At 39.9% G+C, this 19402-nt stretch overlaps 3 protein-coding genes and 1 non-coding gene across 4 annotated transcripts; 1 reads left to right on the top strand and 3 right to left on the bottom strand.

Annotated features, from left to right (window-relative positions):
* Window positions 1-4701: 4701 nt before the first annotated feature.
* Window positions 4702-5400, bottom strand: hbbe2 (hemoglobin beta embryonic-2). The gene is made up of 3 exons (XM_084938154.1): window positions 5306-5400; window positions 5003-5225; window positions 4702-4920 (listed from the first exon to the last, which is right to left on the bottom strand). The coding sequence occupies exons 1-3, from the start codon at window positions 5395-5397 to the stop codon at window positions 4792-4794; spliced, it is 444 nt and encodes a 147-aa protein (XP_084794280.1). The 5' UTR covers window positions 5398-5400; the 3' UTR covers window positions 4702-4791.
* Window positions 5401-7316: 1916 nt separating this feature from the next.
* Window positions 7317-8395, top strand: hbae5 (hemoglobin, alpha embryonic 5). Its single transcript, XM_084938153.1, has 3 exons — window positions 7317-7486; window positions 7755-7962; window positions 8199-8395. Exons 1-3 carry the CDS (start codon window positions 7392-7394, stop codon window positions 8325-8327), a joined length of 432 nt encoding a protein of 143 aa, XP_084794279.1. The 5' UTR covers window positions 7317-7391; the 3' UTR covers window positions 8328-8395.
* trnai-uau (transfer RNA isoleucine (anticodon UAU)) lies at window positions 7627-7720 on the bottom strand. Its single transcript has 2 exons — window positions 7683-7720; window positions 7627-7662 (listed from the first exon to the last, which is right to left on the bottom strand). It is a non-coding gene; the product is annotated as a tRNA-Ile (tRNA).
* A 335-nt stretch (window positions 8396-8730) lies between the features above and the next one.
* Window positions 8731-14134, bottom strand: aqp8a.2 (aquaporin 8a, tandem duplicate 2). The gene is made up of 5 exons (XM_084938152.1): window positions 13878-14134; window positions 12985-13111; window positions 12678-12892; window positions 8862-8996; window positions 8731-8773 (listed from the first exon to the last, which is right to left on the bottom strand). The coding sequence occupies exons 1-5, from the start codon at window positions 14132-14134 to the stop codon at window positions 8731-8733; spliced, it is 777 nt and encodes a 258-aa protein (XP_084794278.1).
* Window positions 14135-19402: the final 5268 nt, after the last annotated feature.

The raw sequence follows: 19402 nt of genomic DNA, 5'->3' as shown, positions 1-19402 counted from the left end.
ATATAAGCGTGATGAAGTTTGCAACAGTGAATCTCATAAAGGATCTGATGGCTGACCTGAAACAGACGAAGTCGAAATCGTCCTGTTGTTTTGGCTCAAAGGAAACTATAGCAGCGCAGTTTTCTTCATTTGTATCATTTGTATAATAAAATATTAATTTTATTAGTTTATTTTTTTCAGATTAAGGTAATTTTATTGAGCAACTGGGCAATTGAGAGCAGTGTTGGTCAAGTTACTTGAAAAAAGTAATCAGTAACTAATTACTGATTACTTCCCCAAAAAAGTAATCCCGTTACTTTACTGATTACTTATTTTCAAAAGTAATTAATTACCTAGTTACTTAGTTACTTTTTAAAAACACGATTTACAACCTGAATAGGTGATAGGGCAATAGATTTTTCAGCCCAATTCTACTTTTTCTGCATAATCCATCATACAAAATGTAATCAAATGGAAAAGTCTCTTTTTAAAACTTGTTTTATTAGTTTTAATCTTTTAAAAAAAATTAATTATATGCAACATTCTCTGACTGGAAGAAATTTGTTTAACATTTAAACCTATTTTCTGCACATTCCAGCACATAAAATAAAATTTCTTTTGTGTTTCAAATAGATGCAAGTAAAACACAGCAGAAAATAAATAACATCAAAGACTCAGCGGTCCTGTTGCTCTATTTTCACCTGTAAAGCAGGAGTTGGGTAGGCGGAGGTTTGCCCTGGTGCAGGTGAGCCGCAGCGGTCAGTTGAAGAATCTGCGAGTTTCTCTGTGAGTTTCCCATTACGTCGTAGCGCACTCGGTGCTTGCTTGGAAGTTTAGGGGGTTTTTTCGCTGTAAAAAGAAGTTTTCTTCCCACGCACAACGGACACTGTTTTTGTCACTTTTTATGGAATCAAACTCAAAGTAAGGTCAGTACTTCCACGCTTTAAACGCTGCACGCTCATACTCTCTCCCACACTCCATATATTATCCATTGTTGATCTGCACACAGCTGTTGTCACAAACGTCGCACTCGCTTACGTCACTGTCATGAGACATTCTCGCAAAAAAATCACGGTTTTAGTAATGCAGTAACGCAGCGTTCCTGCGGGAAAGTAACAGTAATCTAATTTTTCTGCTCTTGCTCTTGACGAAGGCGGTCGCACTTTTCTCCTCTCCTCCTCCTCGTCTCCCTTAGTTTCCCTGCTTAGCCTCTTATGTCCTTGTCTAGTCTCGTGTTTTTTGCATTACTTTTCCCTGGAACACTCTCTCACAGTCTGTTGTCTAAAACCTAAAAGAGGAATTATGGATTGGATCAACTGGTCCCTAGATGCAATTGACACCCCTTTCTCAACGAGAAGTTTGGGCTTGGGTGAGCCTGAGTGCTGAAGATATCTACCTATTCGGAACCATGGTAACAGGGTTCTGGCTAATCGGAGCTGGCTTGGCCCTGACTTATCGAAGAATTAAGAAAGCGGAACCGGCTGTTCAAACCCCCACAAGGCTGCCCGCTGGGATTGGAACGATGGGAGAGGGTGAGTTTCTCAAAATGGGCTCATTGAGTGCAGCACGGATAAGATCTTGGAGATGCTATGGCTGCTGTGAATACTCAGAATAAGATCTCTGACTGCAGACTGGATTACATCTCGGAAGGGCTAGCTCGGAATAACATCTCTGGGCGCAAATTGGATGACATCTCGGGGAGGCACACTGCCGTGAGTTCTCAGAAATCGGCTCCTTGAGCACAAGAAATGACAACATCACAGAACGCAAGTATGGCGAAGCTCGCGGCTCTCCAACGGGAGATTGAGAGACCAGTGTTGGACTGTAGAACTGCTTTGAAATTCATATGAGCTGTTCGCACTAAAGTAAAAACACCATCACTTATGCAGATACCCCTTTGGCGCCAGCTGCAAGGCTGGAGCTGAACAACAACACCCTGATAACGACTGTGTTTAGTCTGTTCCTTCCCATTCCATGCAAGGCCACCTGGGTTGGCTGGAAGACTGTTTACTTAGCCTAACAGGGCGAAGGACACTGTCTCAGCTGAACTCTGGACACGCACACACATACATATACACTGATATGCACACACTCATCCCCCCTCCCTTTCCAAACGCCTTCGACGCTTATTCCCTTCCGATGCTGACGGGGATCAAGGAGACCAGCGCACGCAGGCCCGGATGCACTGTCTAAATCGGCTGTCTCTCACCCTTTACCCACCCCTGTTGCTTGTCATGTGTTTCTTTGGTGTATTAAGAGTTTTTTCATGTGCTTTGTGCAGAGGTGTTTTTTTCTGTTCTCAAACTGATCTCCCTGTTGGAGCTCAGTCTGGGGGGAGTTATTTTTTCTCCTTATCTTTCCTCATGTGGTGCATTTTCCATTGTGATACCTCTCTGACCTGTCTTCCCCATGTGATGTTTTGTGTAATGTATGTATGGCGCCGCCATTGTGTGCAATAGGTCGGCAGCCTTATGAAATTTCCCCTTGTGGGACTAATAAAGGTATATTAAATCAAATCAAATTACCGTTTTTGCAATAGTAATCCCTTACTTTACTCGTTACTTGAAAAAAAGTAATCGGATTACAGTAACACGTTACAAGTAACTGCCCATCTCTGATTGAGAGTGAGGAGAGCGGCATAAACAGTGAAATAGAAAGTGCAAGCAAGATAAATAAAGTATAAAAAATATAATCTTAAAATTAAATGTATGTATGTATGTATGTTTGTTTGTTCCAATTGTAATTTACAGGGAGTGCAGAATTATTAGGCAAATGAGTATTTTGTCCACATCATCCTCTCCATGCATGTTGTCTTACTCCAAGCTGTATAGGCTCGAAAGCCTACTACCAATTAAGCATATTAGGTGATGTGCATCTCTGTAATGAGAAGGGGTGTGGTCTAATGACATCAACACCCTATATCAGGTGTGCATAATTATTAGGCAACTTCCTTTCCTTTGGCAAAATGGGTCAAAAGAAGGACTTGACAGGCTCAGAAAAGTCAAAAATAGTGAGATATCTTGCAGAGGGATGCAGCAGTCTCAAAATTGCAAAGCTTCTGAAGCGTGATCATCGAACAATCAAGCGTTTCATTCAAAATAGTCAACAGGGTCGCAAGAAGCGTGTGGAAAAACCAAGGCGCAAAATAACTGCCCATGAACTGAGAAAAGTCAAGCGTGCAGCTGCCAAGATGCCGCTTGCCACCAGTTTGGCCATATTTCAGAGCTGCAACATCACTGGAGTGCCCAAAAGCACAAGGTGTGCAATACTCAGAGACATGGCCAAGGTAAGAAAGGCTGAAAGACGACCACCACTGAACAAGACACACAAGCTGAAACGTCAAGACTGGGCCAAGAAATATCTCAAGACTGGTTTTTCTAAGGTTTTATGGACTGATGACATGAGAGTGAGTCTTGATGGGCCAGATGGATGGGCCCGTGGCTGGATTGGTAAAGGGCAGAGAGCTCCAGTCCGACTCAGACGCCAGCAAGGTGGAGGTGGAGTACTGGTTTGGGCTGGTATCATCAAAGATGAGCTTGTGGGGCCTTTTCGGGTTGAGGATGGAGTCAAGGTCTACTCCCCGTCCTACTGCCAGTTTCTGGAAGACACCTTCTTCAAGCAGTGGTACAGGAAGAAGTCTGCATCCTTCAAGAAAAACATGATTTTCATGCAGGACAATGCTCCATCACACGCGTCCAAGTACTCCACAGCGTGGCTGGCAAGAAAGGGTATAAAAGAAGAAAAACTAATGACATGGCCTCCTTGTTCACCTGATCTGAACCCCATTGAGTGGTCCATCATCAAATGTGAGATTTACAAGGAGGGAAAACGGTACACCTCTCTGAACAGTGTCTGGGAGGCTGTGGTTGCTGCTGCACGCAATGTTGATGGTGAACAGATCGAAACACTGACAGAATCCATGGATGGCAGGCTTTTGAGTGTCCTTGCAAAGAAAGGTGGCTATATTGGTCGCTGATTTGTTTTTGTTTTGTTTTTGAATGTCAGAAATGTATATTTGTGAATGTGGAGATGTTATATTGGTTTCACTGGTAAAAATAAATAATTGAAATGGGTATATATTTGTTTTTTGTTAAGTTGCCTAATAATTATGCACAGTAATAGTCACCTGCACACACAGATATCCCCCTAAAATAGCTAAAACTAAAAACAAACTAAAAACTACTTCCAAAAACATTCAGCTTTGATATTAATGAGTTTTTTGGGTTCATTGAGAACATGGTTGTTGTTCAATAATAAAATTATTCCTCAAAAATACAACTTGCCTAATTATTCTGCACTCCCTGTACAACAAATCCCCAGCTGTGCACGCAATTCATCGCACAACAGAAAATGAAATAAACAAAGTAGTATCTAGTATACTGAAAAACAAGTATAGGGTACTCTCGTTAGAATGAAGAACAGCCTGTTACTGGTCATTTTGCGGTTATGGTTGTTTTTACTTACAAATCCTATAAAATATATGGTTTGGATTTGTTGTTATTATTTATTAGTTTAGTTTTTATTATAACCTTTGCAAGAGTGAAATCCGCTCTCATATTTCGCCATGTCACAGTCTAAAAACATAAAAGCACTAACAAGATCCTTTATTTGCCCTCTACTCGGCATCCAGCCCCCCAGTGTGATATAAGATATAACCTATAACCATGTGTAAAATTTAAAAAAAAAAAAATACAAAGGGAAAACGTAAACTTTGCTTCAGTGGGCCTTTATTTCTTTTTTGAGGTGATCCATAACATATTGAAACAGGCGTTAGATCTCCTTCTGGCTTCCAGATGCAGACGGATCTACATTTTAGTGGTACTGCTTTCCGAGAGCGGACACCACCACGGCCAAGAACTTCTGGAAGGTAGCCTGAACCTCTGGGGTGAAAGCGGAACCCATTTTTCCAGCAACAACAATGGTCAGGCAGTCAGAAAGCAGCTGCATGGAGAAAGAAAAAAAGGCATGAGAAAATGTCGTGTTTGCATTAAAAAGAAGAAGAAAGGCGGGTTCTGAGGTTTACCTTGAAGTTGTCGGGGTCGACGTGCAGCTTCTCTGAGTGCAGGACGCTCAGCTCGGCGTAGGTGGCTTTAATGTTGTCCATGTTCTTCAGAGCGCGGTCCAGACCGTGGAGCACTTTGATTCCGTGGGCAGCGACTTTCGGGTTGGTGCTGATGGCTTCGGCGTTGTAGAGGTTACCGAAGGAGGCGAAATACCTCTGAGTCCAGGGGTAAACGATCAGACACCTGCAAGGGAGAAACACACGTGAGTTTGGCCACAGGGCACGTCATAGGAAGGCTTGTCCTCTTGCAGATGTGTTCCTTACCTGACCAGAGCCTTGGGCCCAATCTCGTTATAGTCCAGGTTGGAAAAGATGTTGGAGATGATGCTGCGTTCGTTTTCGCTCCACTCAACCATGGTGGCGTTTGATTATGATTTTTTTCTTCAGGCTTGAAGGAAAAGGCTGAATAGTGCTTCACTAGACCCCCTGCATCTATTTAAATGCGTCGAAGCTCCCCCACCCTAAATGAGAAGTCTGCTGTGATAGGCTGGAGATGATGCGCGTGAGATAAACTGCAGACTTCACCAGAAGTTTCTGGATTTGTTGATACGGTTTTGTTATTCGTGTCCTGCGCAATTTTAGCAAAGCCAAAAACAACATTTCAATTAGCGCAGTTACTGTGCGGCCAAAGATTCCAAAGCCCAATACTTTATGCGCAAAATATTCCCAATATTTATCATGTACATATTCTATTACAGTTATTTCAAATGCAGTCCTCAAGTCTCTGATAATTCTTTTTTTTTAATTAATTTATTTTATTTATTCAGCTATTATTAGCTGAATCCTGAGTTGCTGTTGATTTTTTTTTTTTTTTTTTACTTTATTTTATTTATTTATTTATTTTGCTTTTAAACAAATCACACAGAGGATAAAATTCATAAAATGTAAAATGGGACCTTTTGAAAATTATCTGTCAACATTGATCAAAGTTTAAATAAATAAAATAAATAAAGTGTGTATATATTTTTAAATGTGAATTCTGATTTTAAAAAAAAAAATATGGAAATGCATAATTCGTCTGTATCTGCCTGATATTATACAAATAAAGGTTCAACAACTTCACATCTTCACAAAAATATCAACATTATATGGAAATATAAGTAAAAAGGCTAAAAATTTATGCGGAGAAAAATGAAAGAATTAATTTATTTATTTAGTCTTTATTTGTCTTTATTTTAAATGTGAGGAATGGTTGCCAAGCAGCTCGAGAGTGTTTGACGCTCTTTAAGTTATATCTCGTAAACCACACCGGTGTTATCTGCAGCAGCAAACCCCCCTCCACCCAAACCCCTCTGCGCCCAAAGATGCATGTGTTTTGATTAAGAACACTTGAGCTGGCTGATAAAGGCCGTCTGCTCTATGTTCTACCACTGATAGGAACTTATTTTATGGCCCGAGCCAAAAAAGGAAAAAAAATGCTGAATTAAAAAATTAAATCTGAGAAATCTGAGAAAGCTTTAAACAGTTTCAATTTGATAAGAAGAGCTGTTTTTTTTAATCTTGTATTTTTAGTATATCCTAGATCCACCGAGTGTATTTGCATATATTATAGAATTTTGCGCTCTTTTCTGTAAGTGCGTAATGTGCATGCACGCATTTTTGTAACTCCCACCTGCATCCATAAATGACCCACATTCTTTGCGATCATGAAATCTGTTTTTTACAAATAGATCATTTTCTTATACTTATATTGTACTTCATTGGTAAAATTGTTTAACTGATGATCACATCACGAAAATATACTTTATTTTTTTATTGATTGATTTAAGTAGTACGAATCGAATCGAATTGTTTTCTAAATATTCAAAATGATCATTATTATTACTACTACTACTACTTTTACTATAATTTACTTGGTTCAGGCCTCAGTAAAGCTGGAAGTAATAGAAAAATGTGTTCAGTTTTATGAATCAATCAGTTTTATTGGCATTAATTTCACAGCAACTCCTTAGACACGAGTTCACTCATTGTTCTTAGAACTGTAGACTTTCTGCACATGATATCACTCCGCCTGAGATGTTCTCCACTCATCAGTCATCAGGGGACCATGTGCTTCACCTCTAACTTCTCACAAACTTGCAAAGCAGAAAATGTGGTTACGTTGCACTTTTGGTATCCTACACGAAGAGTGTTTTTGCAAATTCACACCCAAGATGTCACCAGCAGATATCACCATCTGCGTTGGCCTAAAGCCAAACAAGTTTCTATCAGGTCCGGTGAATGAGTCCTATCTGCGTCACAGCTTGCGGCTTGGTATCAGATGCCGTGGGTGTGACCGAGGGGGAACTGAATTTAAGCAGAGCTCCTCGCCGGGTAGCATCATCGGAGAGAAAGAGACAACCAATCCAACATGAGTCTGAGTGAGAAAGAGAAGGCTGCCGTCAAGGCACTCTGGGCCAAGGTCTCCAAGTCTATGGATACTTTTGGAGGCGAAGCTTTGGGCAGGTAAGGCTGTATAGGCACTTCTTTATTGAATTCAGTTCAATTGAATTTTATTTATATAGCGCCAAATTACAGCAACAGTCGCCTCAAATATTTAAACACACTTCAAATTAACATGACTTCGACTACTTAAAATAAGCTCGTGCTCCAGGTGAGGCTCGAACTCACAACCTCGGCATTGCTCTGCAGGCTACTGTCTTATAAGTACCGCGCGCTGACCGATTGCGCCACTGGAGCTTGTGACCCACCATGTTCATCTCTGCTTCCACAGGATGCTCCACGTGTATCCGCAAACCAAGACTTACTTCTCCCACTGGCCGGACCTGACTCCCGGTTCTGAGCCCGTGATGGTTCACGGAAAGCTGATCTTGGGTGGAGTCACTGAGGCCGTGTCCAAGATTGACAACCTGAGAGGCGGCCTGCTGGAACTGAGCGAGCTGCACGCCTTCAAGCTGAGGGTGGACCCATCTAACTTCAAGGTAAGACGCGGATCATGTGCATATGCGATTTCAGTTATAAACAGAGGTTATTGTCTATTCCTATTTCACGCACGGTTAATTTATGTAACAAAGTAATCCAACGTATTGAAAAGATTGTTTTTAAGAAGATCGAGTTTATTGACTATGCATTTGTACTAACAAACAGTCTGTTTATTAAAAGCGATTTCTGCCGAGCAAACTTCATATTTGGTGTAAACTGTTTCCTCTCTCTGCAGATCCTGGCTCACACCGCTATGGTGGTGATCGCCACTATATTCCCTAAAGATTTCACCCCGGAAGTTCATGTCGCCTTCGACAAATTCTTGGCTGCCGTGGCCCTGGGTCTCTCTGAGAAATACCGTTGAGATGTCGGCAGTGAAAAGCGCAGTTTGTGACCATTAAAATCATGGTTGGAAAACGAAAATAAAGCATAATAATCCTGCTCTGTGTGTGTGTGTGTTTTTCTTTTTTTAAATATCCCACTGTGTCGTTTCACACCTGCACACGTGACACTGCAGAAAAAAGTCCCAATAAAGAGTTTAGATTAAATGGCAGTGTTCTTTTTTTAATGGGGAAGAACTGAGCAAAAATTATTTTATGTATTTTTCTTGATTTATTTTATGCTAAACAACAATCCATAGATTACAAACTGTCGTGGAATAACAGTATCAAAAAGAAATATCCAAAAGTATGCCCTTTTTAAAATATATGGAGTGAAAGACAGAGCTTATGGATATATTGAATCCTGCACCACAGCTGTAAATGGAGTCATTTCATTATGATTCGGAGTTTATCATCACCTAGAATGATCCTGCAAAAACAGGAAGAGACAGTGACACTGGTGTATCATTCCTGTGTCATTCAAATTTAGTAATCCAGTTATGTGTAACTTCTCTTACCTGACCAAAGCAGCGGCCACAAGACCTCCCACAATGGGACCGACCCAGTACACCCAGTGGTAAGTCCAGTAACCGGTCACCACAGCTGGACCGAAAGCCCTGGCAGGATTTAGACACGTTCCTGATATATCACCCCTGCACATAAGTGATAAAGTTAAACAAGAGGAAAAACAAGTTTTTAAATCATTTACTTAAGCACAAGATAAAATCCTGCTTAAGTAGGCCAATAATGCAAAACACTTTAGAATATGCCTAAAGCACCAAAAGCAATCAGACCAGGATATCATATATTTTTACAATATTATTAATGGGTCAAAGTTTTTGATTCATTAATATATAAAGGTGAACAACACTAGAGGGCAATTTCAAGCCAATAGCACAAGTCATCTTCAAGTGCAGGATCTACCATGGATCATACTACCAGAAGGCAACATTGCAGAAGTTGAGGACAGCTACAAGTACCTGGGAATCCCACAGGCAAATAGCAAGAACAAGATCCAGGCTATCAAATTGATTGATTGGTTGATTGATTGATTGGTAATTTATTTCAACATGTGAACAATATACAAGTGCATTTAGAAAAGAAAATAAGAAAGAAAAAAAAAATACTATACAAATTACATACAAAAAACAAAAAACAAAAATTAAAGCTGCAAGCAGCGTTATGAGGGCCCTCGCACCCCGGCACGTCGAGCCACGCCCAAAACCTAAAACCAGCACGTCTGATCTGATGTCACATTGATGGAATTCTTGCATTTAACCACCAGCTAACAATTCATCTCGTTCAATCATGATTACAGTCGTCCCACTAGGTGGCGCTCTAACCATTAATGACAAATGGCATAACAAACATTTCCGAGCTCGAGTCTCATCATGCCTGCGACCTTTGGGAGAGATTGGACATTGTGTTTTTGAGTGACAGCAGATTACTGCTTTTGGCGAGTGATTGAAACTCCACGTGCCGCCATGACCACCCCGTTTCCCTGAACGTAAAAAGCTTCGCAATTTAACATCACAAAGGTCTTTAGATTCTACACACTGGAGATCGTGTCAATCTGATGAAATCTCTTGGAGGAGTTCATCAAAGTACGGTGCCTGAAAAGAGGGGAAAATGTCGCCAAAATTACACGTTAATTTTAAAATGGCTGACTTCCTGTTGGATTTGGGATATTGCTCCAAGAGACTTTTTTGTACATCTTGATATCTCCCATAAGCTTACCAGGTTTCAAACTGATAAATAAAACACAGAGCAGGGGCTGATGATTTGAAATTTTGTAGGGGGCGCTGTTGAGCCAATTTGCGCTATTCTAGGAAAATGATCACATAACAACAAAGCCTTTAGCACATTGAAGCTGTGGGCCAAATTTCAAGACTTTTTAAACTTTCAAAGCCCCTCAAAAGGCCCTTCATTTTTCATGGTGAACCGCGTTACCACCAGGGTGCGCCGTTCAGTTTAAAGTCACAATTTTCTCACTTAAGCATCATGAGGGACTGATAGTGATATTCACCGCTTTTGAGGTGGCCACGATGAACCTGTGAAAATCAGTACAACAAAATTAAAGCCATGACATTTCCTGTTCCCACTAGGTGGCGCTCTGCGTATTCCTGACAATGGGCACATCAATTTGTTCAGGGCGGGTCTGACATCATGCCTGTAAAGTCTGGTACTAATCAGACTGGATTTCATGGAGTTATACTAATTTGTTTCTTCATGGCGAGACATCAAAGTTCGCCATGCTGCTGAGGTCACACCCTTTTGTGAAAAGTCACAGTTTTCACTGTAACCCAAGACCAACTCCTTAAGGCTTTCCTGGAGAAATTTGAGGCTGCAGATGTCACCCATCACTATACTGTACCCCAAAGTGTAAAACATGACATTTCCTGTTCCCACTAGGTGGCGCTCTCCCTGATGTCAAATATGGCAGTTTCCCTGGCCATGTCTGAGAACATTAAAATACACAAATTTTCACCAGACCTGACGCGTGTGCAAAATTTCATGAGTTTTTGAGCATGTTTAGGCCCTCAAAAGGCCGATTCATTTGCCGAAATAATAATAATAATAATAATAATAATAATAATAATAATAAACAGACCAGATACAATAGGGCCTTCGCACTCTCAGTGCTCGGGCCCTAATAAGAAGAAGAAGAAGAAGAAACGGAGCAGATACAATAGGGCCTTCGCACTCTCAGTGCTCGGGCCCTAAAAAAACGTTCTGATTAATTTACATGTTGAAAGGGAGTGGGAAGAAGTAAACACTTATTTAATCCCACCCCTTTGCCATAAATTATCAGTTAATATTTAGTCAGCTTCCTTACTGATATAATTTGTAATAAAAATAGTGAACATATTTCTGATATATTATATACTATAATATCACATCATGAGGTTTTTTTTTTGTCTGTTTGTTTGTTTTTTAAATAGAGATATTCACTTAATTTAAATATTTTCCTTTTCTTTATAGTTTGAGAAGATCATATTTTTATAACTCTTTTTGAACAGTTTTATGTATGGACATTGCTTTAATTCCATATTCAGACTGTTCCATAGTTTCACTCCATGAACAGAAACACAAAAGCCTTTTCTTGTAGTACGTACCTTCATTGTTTTGAAGTTACAAAAACCCCTTAAATTATAACTTCCTTCTTTCAAAAAAAAAACATACTCTGAATATTTCCTGGCAGTTCTTTATTTTTTGCTTTGAATAGAATTTGTGCTGTTTGGAATTTCACTAGATCGTCAATTTTCAATATTTCAGACTGCAAAAATAGTGAGTTTGTATGTTCCCTATAACCTGCATTGTGGATGATTCGAATTGCTTTTTTTTGAAGAGTAAAAAGTGAATGTAATGTGGTTTTATAGTTATTGCCCCAGACCTCTGCACAATAGCTTAAGTATGGTGAAACCAGTGAACAGTATAGAATATGAAGTGATGTTCTGTCGAATACCTGTTTTGCCTTGTTTAGTACTGCAATGCTACGTGATACTTTGGAATGAATATATCTTACGTGAGCTCTCCAGTTAAGTTTTTCATCTATTATTACCCCCAGAAATTTATTTTCACTGACTCTTTCAATATCAACACCATTTATTTGAATCTTTGCATTTGTATTTAAACTACTATTTCCAAATAACATAAGTTTAGATTTATTCAAATTTAATGATAATTTATTTTTATCAAGCCAGAACTTCACTTCACAAATTAATATCACCGCCCTGCCCGTGATAAGGTAAAATGGTAAATGGCCTGTATTTGTATAGCGCTTTACTAGTCCCTAAGGACCCCAAAGCGCTTTGCACATTCAGTCAGCCACCCATTCATACACTAGTGATGGCAAGCTACATTGTAGCCACAGCTGCCCTGGGGCACACTGACAGAGGCTGTGGGTGAAGTGTCTTGCCCAAGGACACAACGACCGAGACTGTCCGTCTCGAACCGGCAACCTTCCGATTACAAGGCGAACTCCCAACTCTTGAGCCAAGATCACCCTGCAGGTACACTGCTGGGATAATAAGCTGGCCAAAGAAGGAGATAGACACCACTGACATCAAGACAAGGAAGCTCATGACCATGCATGGAGGATTTCACCCTAAATCCAGCACCTTGAGACTGTACACTAAGCAGAAAGAAGGAGGCCAGGGGCTAGTGAGTGTCTGAACCACTATCCAGAAGGAGACAACGAACCACAGTGAGTACATGAGGAAAATGACCATAACTGACTGCATGCTCAGTGAATATCTCATGCAGCAGAAACCCAAGGGAAAAAAGGAGCAAGGAGAAGAATCATAATGGAAGGACAGGGCCCTGCGTCTCACCCTGCCAAGACATTGATTATGACCGTACAGCCAACCAGGAAAGGAGCCAGTGGGGTTTTCGTCCTGGTATTGACGGCCACCAGCAGCACCACCAAAGTTATCAGGCAGGTCATGGCCACCTCTCCGAATATGGCTCGTAACAGCTGGCTGTCTGACTTGAGGATAGTAAACGCTGCTCCCGTGGCATTGATGAAGCGTTCTGGAGGGGTCATCAGCTATGAAACAGTACAGTTGTGGTGAAAATTTCACAGGATACTCAAACATGCATCCGTTTAGAAGATGTGAAGGTGCTGAACCTTCAACTGACCTTGGCCATTGCAGCTCCCACCACTCCTCCAATCAGCTGGCAGACAATATAGAGCCCCACCATCATCAGGTTCATGCCTCCACACAGGTAGATGGCAACAGTGAAGGGAGGGTTAAAGTGAGAGCCACTGGGAGGAGGCAAAGGAGCAACAAAGACAAAGTTGAGAACAAACTGAGCTAACTCCACTCAAATCTGGTAAATGTCTACATGGTAAACCTTTAACCTAGAGTTATCAAACATAAGGCCCAGGGGCCAGAATGGGCCAGCAAAGACTCCTGATAAAGACCTCCCCATGAACACTTATGCTACTTCAAAGTAAAACAAGGTGATAGATTAACAGTGAAATGACAGAAAAGGTTTTTTTTCGTCACTTACTGTAAAAATTTCTTTTTGTTATAGTGAAGCCACAGTCAAATAAATAAATCTGTGCATTAACAAAAATGGTCTGTTTTATAATTACATGATAGTTTGGGCGATGACCTATAAGAAATTGTTATTTGTTATGTGATTTTACACATTTAATTCAAACAATTTAACCCCAAAGAGTTATGCCGACAGATTTCTTGCATTTTCTGCAGTGACGCGCTGTCGAAACTGACCTTCCTTTTCTTATATAAAGACATCACAAGGATTAAATGTGTCATATGTGGCAAGCTACGTCAAATCCCTGCTTTACCCTCTAGATTTTTTTAAATTGATTTATTTGCATTAATCATACATACACTGCCTCATTTATCTACAAAAGATATCCTGAAAAGATTTAAGGTAGGTAAATGAACTTTATCTTTAACCTTCAAGTAACCAAGGTTAAAGTTTGACATAAATGATATTCAAACAAACAATCCAACAACTAAAACATAAATGCCAACGTTTGACTTAATAAATAACTTTACCTGATTTTATCCATGACAGCCACCAGCACGGCTACAGCCAGACCGTGCACCAGGGCTGGCTGTAGCCGTCCAGCTTCTGGTACGTTCTCGATCACAGACACACAGCCGATGAAAACAAAGAACAAGGTCCCCACAATTTCAGCCAAGCAGGGCTGGTACAATCTCTCGTAGTTGTTAGGTTGAGGTTTCAACACGGGTTTAGTCTTCATAGGCTCCATTAGAGCAGAATCTCCCATTTCAATTTGCTCCTCGCCCATTGTTGCTCCTTATTTTCTTGCACCTGCAGCTGGCTTCTCTGAACTCGGACCAGTGTGCCGAAGTGCCAAAGGTGCTGCAAGGTGTTGGGGTTTATTAATAATCATCCCCCATAACCTGCACACTGAAAACATATTGCATTACTGGTTATAAAAGCATAAAGAATGAATTATTGAGCCATATAAATGGCTTCACACCTGTTCAGCCATGCTTGGCAGTGTTTGAAGGAGTGCACTTAAGTGACACCTTTAAAAAAAATAAAACATAAAACGCATAAAACATAATGATGCATGAGGGAGGGGTGGAGGTCACAAGTTCCAGAGTTAAAGTATTCTTCTGTCATAACAATCATTGTCTTTGCTTTATTTGAATCCCCTGCCAAACCTAAAGCAATCGCCAAGCGTCTATATAGATAAGCTAGATTAGAGACTTTGCAGAAAGTTATGGTCCAGGGTAAGTGGATTTTACACTCTTGGATAACAACATTGAACTTTAGACTATGTCAGACTAATTACATCCTAAACTAAGATAAACATGTATGTACCGAAACATATTTATATTATTTAATAGACAAATGGCATCAAAGAGGCCAAACGTCACAAAGAACAAAGAGAAAAGAGCGGTCAGAATCGTGCATCTGACCGTGAATCAAAATCTTGTTTCTCAAATTTATAACACAAGCAGCTCAGCCAGTGCAAATACAGCAGAAAATAATCAAACAGTGTCATATGACAATATATCAACCACTGGGACATTTTCTTTTTCGGCAAATCTTCTTTTTTTAATATGTGTGACATTTTTTTAGTGTTTATGCACTGCTGCAAGTACTTTGATACTTTCCCTCTATTGACCCTGAGACGAGACGGATTCAATAAAAAGAACTGAGAAAGTAAGTAAGTAAAAATATTATTTATATAGCACCTTTCAGGACAAAGATCACAAAGTGCTTCACGAGAAAAAAAATAATGTCAGGTCTGTGCTGTTTTGAGTTTGTTTTGTATTTTTGTTTCCTTATATTGTTGGAAATATGTTAAGTTCTTGTGTTGCCACTAGTAGTTAGGATTTAGTCGAGTTTCATTCTCGTTTTACTACTTTTATAACATTTATAAGTCTTCTCTTGTCTTCAGTGTCAATATGTTGTGTTTCTTGTCTGCGTGTTACATGTTATCAAGCTTGTGTGTCACGTCTTCATTTCTCTGTTTCCTGTTTTATTTTGAAAGTCTCTTGTTTCTTTGTTCAATGTGTTTACTTTTCCCCTGTGAGGTAGTTATGTTCATTTGTGTCAGCTGTTTCTACTTCCCCTGATCACCTCCTGTGTGTATTTAATCTTTTTGTTTTCATCCATTCCTCTTCTACGGTGGCCCCTAGAGACAAAGCACCTACAAACTCCAAAACACTTGCAAACTCCAAAACACATGCAAATTCCAAAACACTTGCAAACTCCAAAACACTTGCAAACTCCAAAACACTTGCAAAATCCAAAACACTTGCAAACTCCAAAACACTTGCAAAATCCAAAACACTTGCAAACTCCAAAACACTTGCCAACCCCAAAACACATGCAAATTCCAAAACACAACGGAAGTGCTCCAGGACGCTAGAGGCAGTGTTGAGCTTTTGTTACCTAGTAACTACACAAGCCAGGAAGTACCAATGACCGGATTTGGGCTGTATCCCAATTCAGGGTCTGCAGCCTTAAAGGCCGCATTTTAAGGCCGATTACGTCACAGCGACACAACGAAGGCTGTCCCAATTCAAAGGCTGCTCGAAATGCGGCCCTCAAATGCGTCCTTAATTTCCCTGAATTTTGAGGATGGGCCCAACATATCCCAGATTTCATAGCGCGGCGGTGGTGTTGATAATTTTGCCGAAAAAAACGGCGGAAGCAGAGCCGCCGAAGAGTAAACTTTCAGAAGTAAGTACTGAATATTATGTCACTTATTTATGCGCAAATGTTTTTATAATGAAGAACATTAAAACATTACTGTTGGCCACATGTCGGGAAAGTTATGTGACATTAGCGATAGTCAAAGGAGCTTGCAAAGAAAAGCATCTGGACTTCTTTAAGTTACTTGAAGACGTTTCACCTCTCATCCGAGAAGCTTCTTCAGTTCTAAGGTCAAATGGTGGAGAGTCCCGAAACTCTGGCTGATTGGGACCCACACCCAGTTTCACACCTTGGCTCAGGCGATTAGAGGATCATCAGGGGGTCCTTTTGTCCCTCTGTGGGGGGATACTCCCACTAGGTTTATATCTGGGACTCTCCACCATTTGACCTTAGAACTGAAGAAGCTTCTCGGATGAGAGGTGAAACGTCTTCAAGTAACTTAAAGAAGTCCAGATGCTTTTCTTTGCAAGCTCCTTTGACTACGATGACCTGGATGACTGAGAACCTTCACAGACATACTGACATTAGCGATGTTTGTACTAACTTGGTTTTAAAGCCTTTACTTCAAAATATACGCCTTTCAATAGTTGACTTTAATCTTACAGAGAATGTGATGATTTTATGGATAAATAAAGTCAGTCATATATCCACAAACACAACAAGCTGAAAGTCAGTGATGCTGCTCGATTTGCAGTCCTGAATATCACGGCACAAGCAGGATTCACTGCACTGTTAATGTTAGCTATGTTATATTGCTGCCTCTGTTCGGTGGTGTCGAGCCAAACGGACTTTAACGTGTGTTTGAACGAGCTGACGGTTCACTCGTTAAGCTGAAAGAAAGATGCTTTAATCACAGGAGGAGAAAGTATGAACATTCATTTATAAGTTACACTTGTGTTTGAATCCTGCAGCTTATCACACATTTGATTTCCATGTGTGACAACTGCAAGTGTCCAGAGTGAGGACAGACTGAGGGACCCACTGCTGCACATCATCTGTGAGGCTTTGCATCCCTGATGATCCACCAGGACAAACTCAGCAGTGTGTGAGGAAGAGGAGGAGGAAGAGCCAGCAGCAGCTGACAGATGGAGAGAATAGACAGACTGTTCCCTGTTTGTGAAGGACTGCTAGAAAAGTTTAGAATCACTAATTGTCTGTCCTGAATCAGTCTTATTAGGTAATGTTCAAATAATTTTATCCTCCCAGTGTTTTCAGTGTGGAAGAAGTACTCAGGGCCTTCAAGTTACACACTATGAAAGGCAGCAACAAGTTTAACATTCAGAAACCTAAAGTATGTATCAGCAGCAGAATGGACCTAAAAAAAAATAAATGTTTGTTTCAGTTCTATGAAGCTTTGAGTATTTTGCATTAGTAGCACTGCTGTGTTTGTTGCATCATATTGCTGTAATTGTTTATATGCTTTATATATTCTGAGGTAAGTTGATCTATAGTGTTACATCATATTTTATAAGGATGTTATGTGTTTGTATACTTTCTGCCCAGTTTGACCCATTTAGCAGAAGTCAGCCTGTTTAAGGCTCTGATATCTATTCTGTATGACTTAAAGCAGTTATGACATGGTCTGATTTTCTCACCCAATAAAGGAATATTCAATATATCAGTCTACTCTTCATTTTATCAGAAACAGTTATCACAGCTTGTACATTTTCTTTTTATAAATATATGTAAGCAATGAGCCAAATTTAGTAATGCTAACATACTGAAGGAACAACATTTGTCTCTTATATATGATACACCTATATATACACTGTCAAAGACACTTGTCTTTGAGTGAAGATTTAAGGTGATAAGACATATAAATAACTGCAACTTGAATCTGTACTGAGGCTCAGTATTTGACACAGAGTTCATGTTCACTGCTGTAATAGCTAATAATAATTAATATAATAACTATAATATTGGCCATATTATATTTACATTACCAAAGTGATATGACTTTAGTCTCATGAACAACATTAGCTAATTGTTATTTACTAACTAATCTTAAATGACTGTTCAGTACAGAAATTAAGCCCAAAAATCATGTTTTACTGTCCTGTGGTCTCAGCCTCAGATACTTATCAAATCACACAAAGCTCTTGTAGAAACAAACAAACAAATTAACAAAATATGTTCTCCTTCATTTCTGTCAAACAAAGTTGTATAACACGTTTCCAGCGGTTAGTATCATGGTTGCTTGGCAACCTGGGAAGCGAGACGGAGACTAGACCGTCCCATACAGACAAACTTGCCGTTTATTTTGCAAATCGAGCTCAACACTGCCCCTAGCGTCCTGGAGCACTTCCGTTGTGTTTTGGAGTTTGCATGTGTTTTGGAGTTTGCAAGTGTTTTGGAGTTTGCAAGTGTTTTGGATTTTGCAAGTGTTTTGGAGTTTGCAAGTGTTTTGGATTTTGCAAGTGTTTTGGATTTTGCAAGTGTTTTTGGAGTTTGCAAGTGTTTTGGAGTTTGCAAGTGTTTTGGAGTTTGCAAGTGTTTTGGAATTTGCATGTGTTTTGGATTTTGCAAGTGTTTTGGAGTTTGCAAGTGTTTTGGAGTTTGCAAGTGTTTTGGAGTTTGCAAGTGTTTTGGAATTTGCAAGTGTTTTGGAATTTGCATGTGTTTTGGAGTTTGCAAGTGTTTTGGAGTTTGCAAGTGTTTTGGAGTTTGCATGTGTTTTGGATTTTGCATGTGTTTTGGATTTTGCAAGTGTTTTGGAGTTTGCAAGTGTTTTGGAGTTTGCAAGTGTTTTGGAGTTTGCAAGTGTTTTGGATTTTGCAAGTGTTTTGGAGTTTGCAAGTGTTTTGGAGTTTGCAGGTGTTTTGGAGTTTGCATGTGTTTTGGAGTTTGCATGTGTTTTGGAGTTTGCAAGTGTTTTGGAGTTTGCAAGTGTTTTGGATTTTGCAAGTGTTTTGGAGTTTGCAAGTGTTTTGGATTTTGCAAGTGTTTTGGATTTTGCAAGTGTTTTTGGAGTTTGCAAGTGTTTTGGAGTTTGCAAGTGTTTTGGAGTTTGCAAGGTTTTTGGAATTTGCATGTGTTTTGGATTTTGCAAGTGTTTTGGAGTTTGCAAGTGTTTTGGAGTTTGCAAGTGTTTTGGATTTTGCAAGTGTTTTGGAATTTGCAAGTGTTTTGGAATTTGCATGTGTTTTGGAGTTTGCAAGTGTTTTGGAGTTTGCAAGTGTTTTGGATTTTGCATGTGTTTTGGATTTTGCAAGTGTTTTGGATTTTGCAAGTGTTTTGGAGTTTGCAAGTGTTTTGGAGTTTGCAAGTGTTTTGGATTTTGCAAGTGTTTTGGAGTTTGCAAGTGTTTTGGAGTTTGCAGGTGTTTTGGAATTTGCATGTGTTTTGGAGTTTGCAAGTGTTTTGGAGTTTGTACGTGCTTTGT

Source organism: Perissodus microlepis, chromosome 8 (genome assembly GCF_051167445.1).
Source record: "Perissodus microlepis isolate ML-2025 ecotype Zambia chromosome 8, ASM5116744v1, whole genome shotgun sequence".
In the NCBI taxonomy this organism is placed as follows: Eukaryota; Metazoa; Chordata; class Actinopteri; order Cichliformes; family Cichlidae; genus Perissodus; species Perissodus microlepis.
The sequence above is the reverse complement of the archived record's forward strand: the minus strand, read 5'-3'. Positions and strand labels throughout refer to the sequence as shown.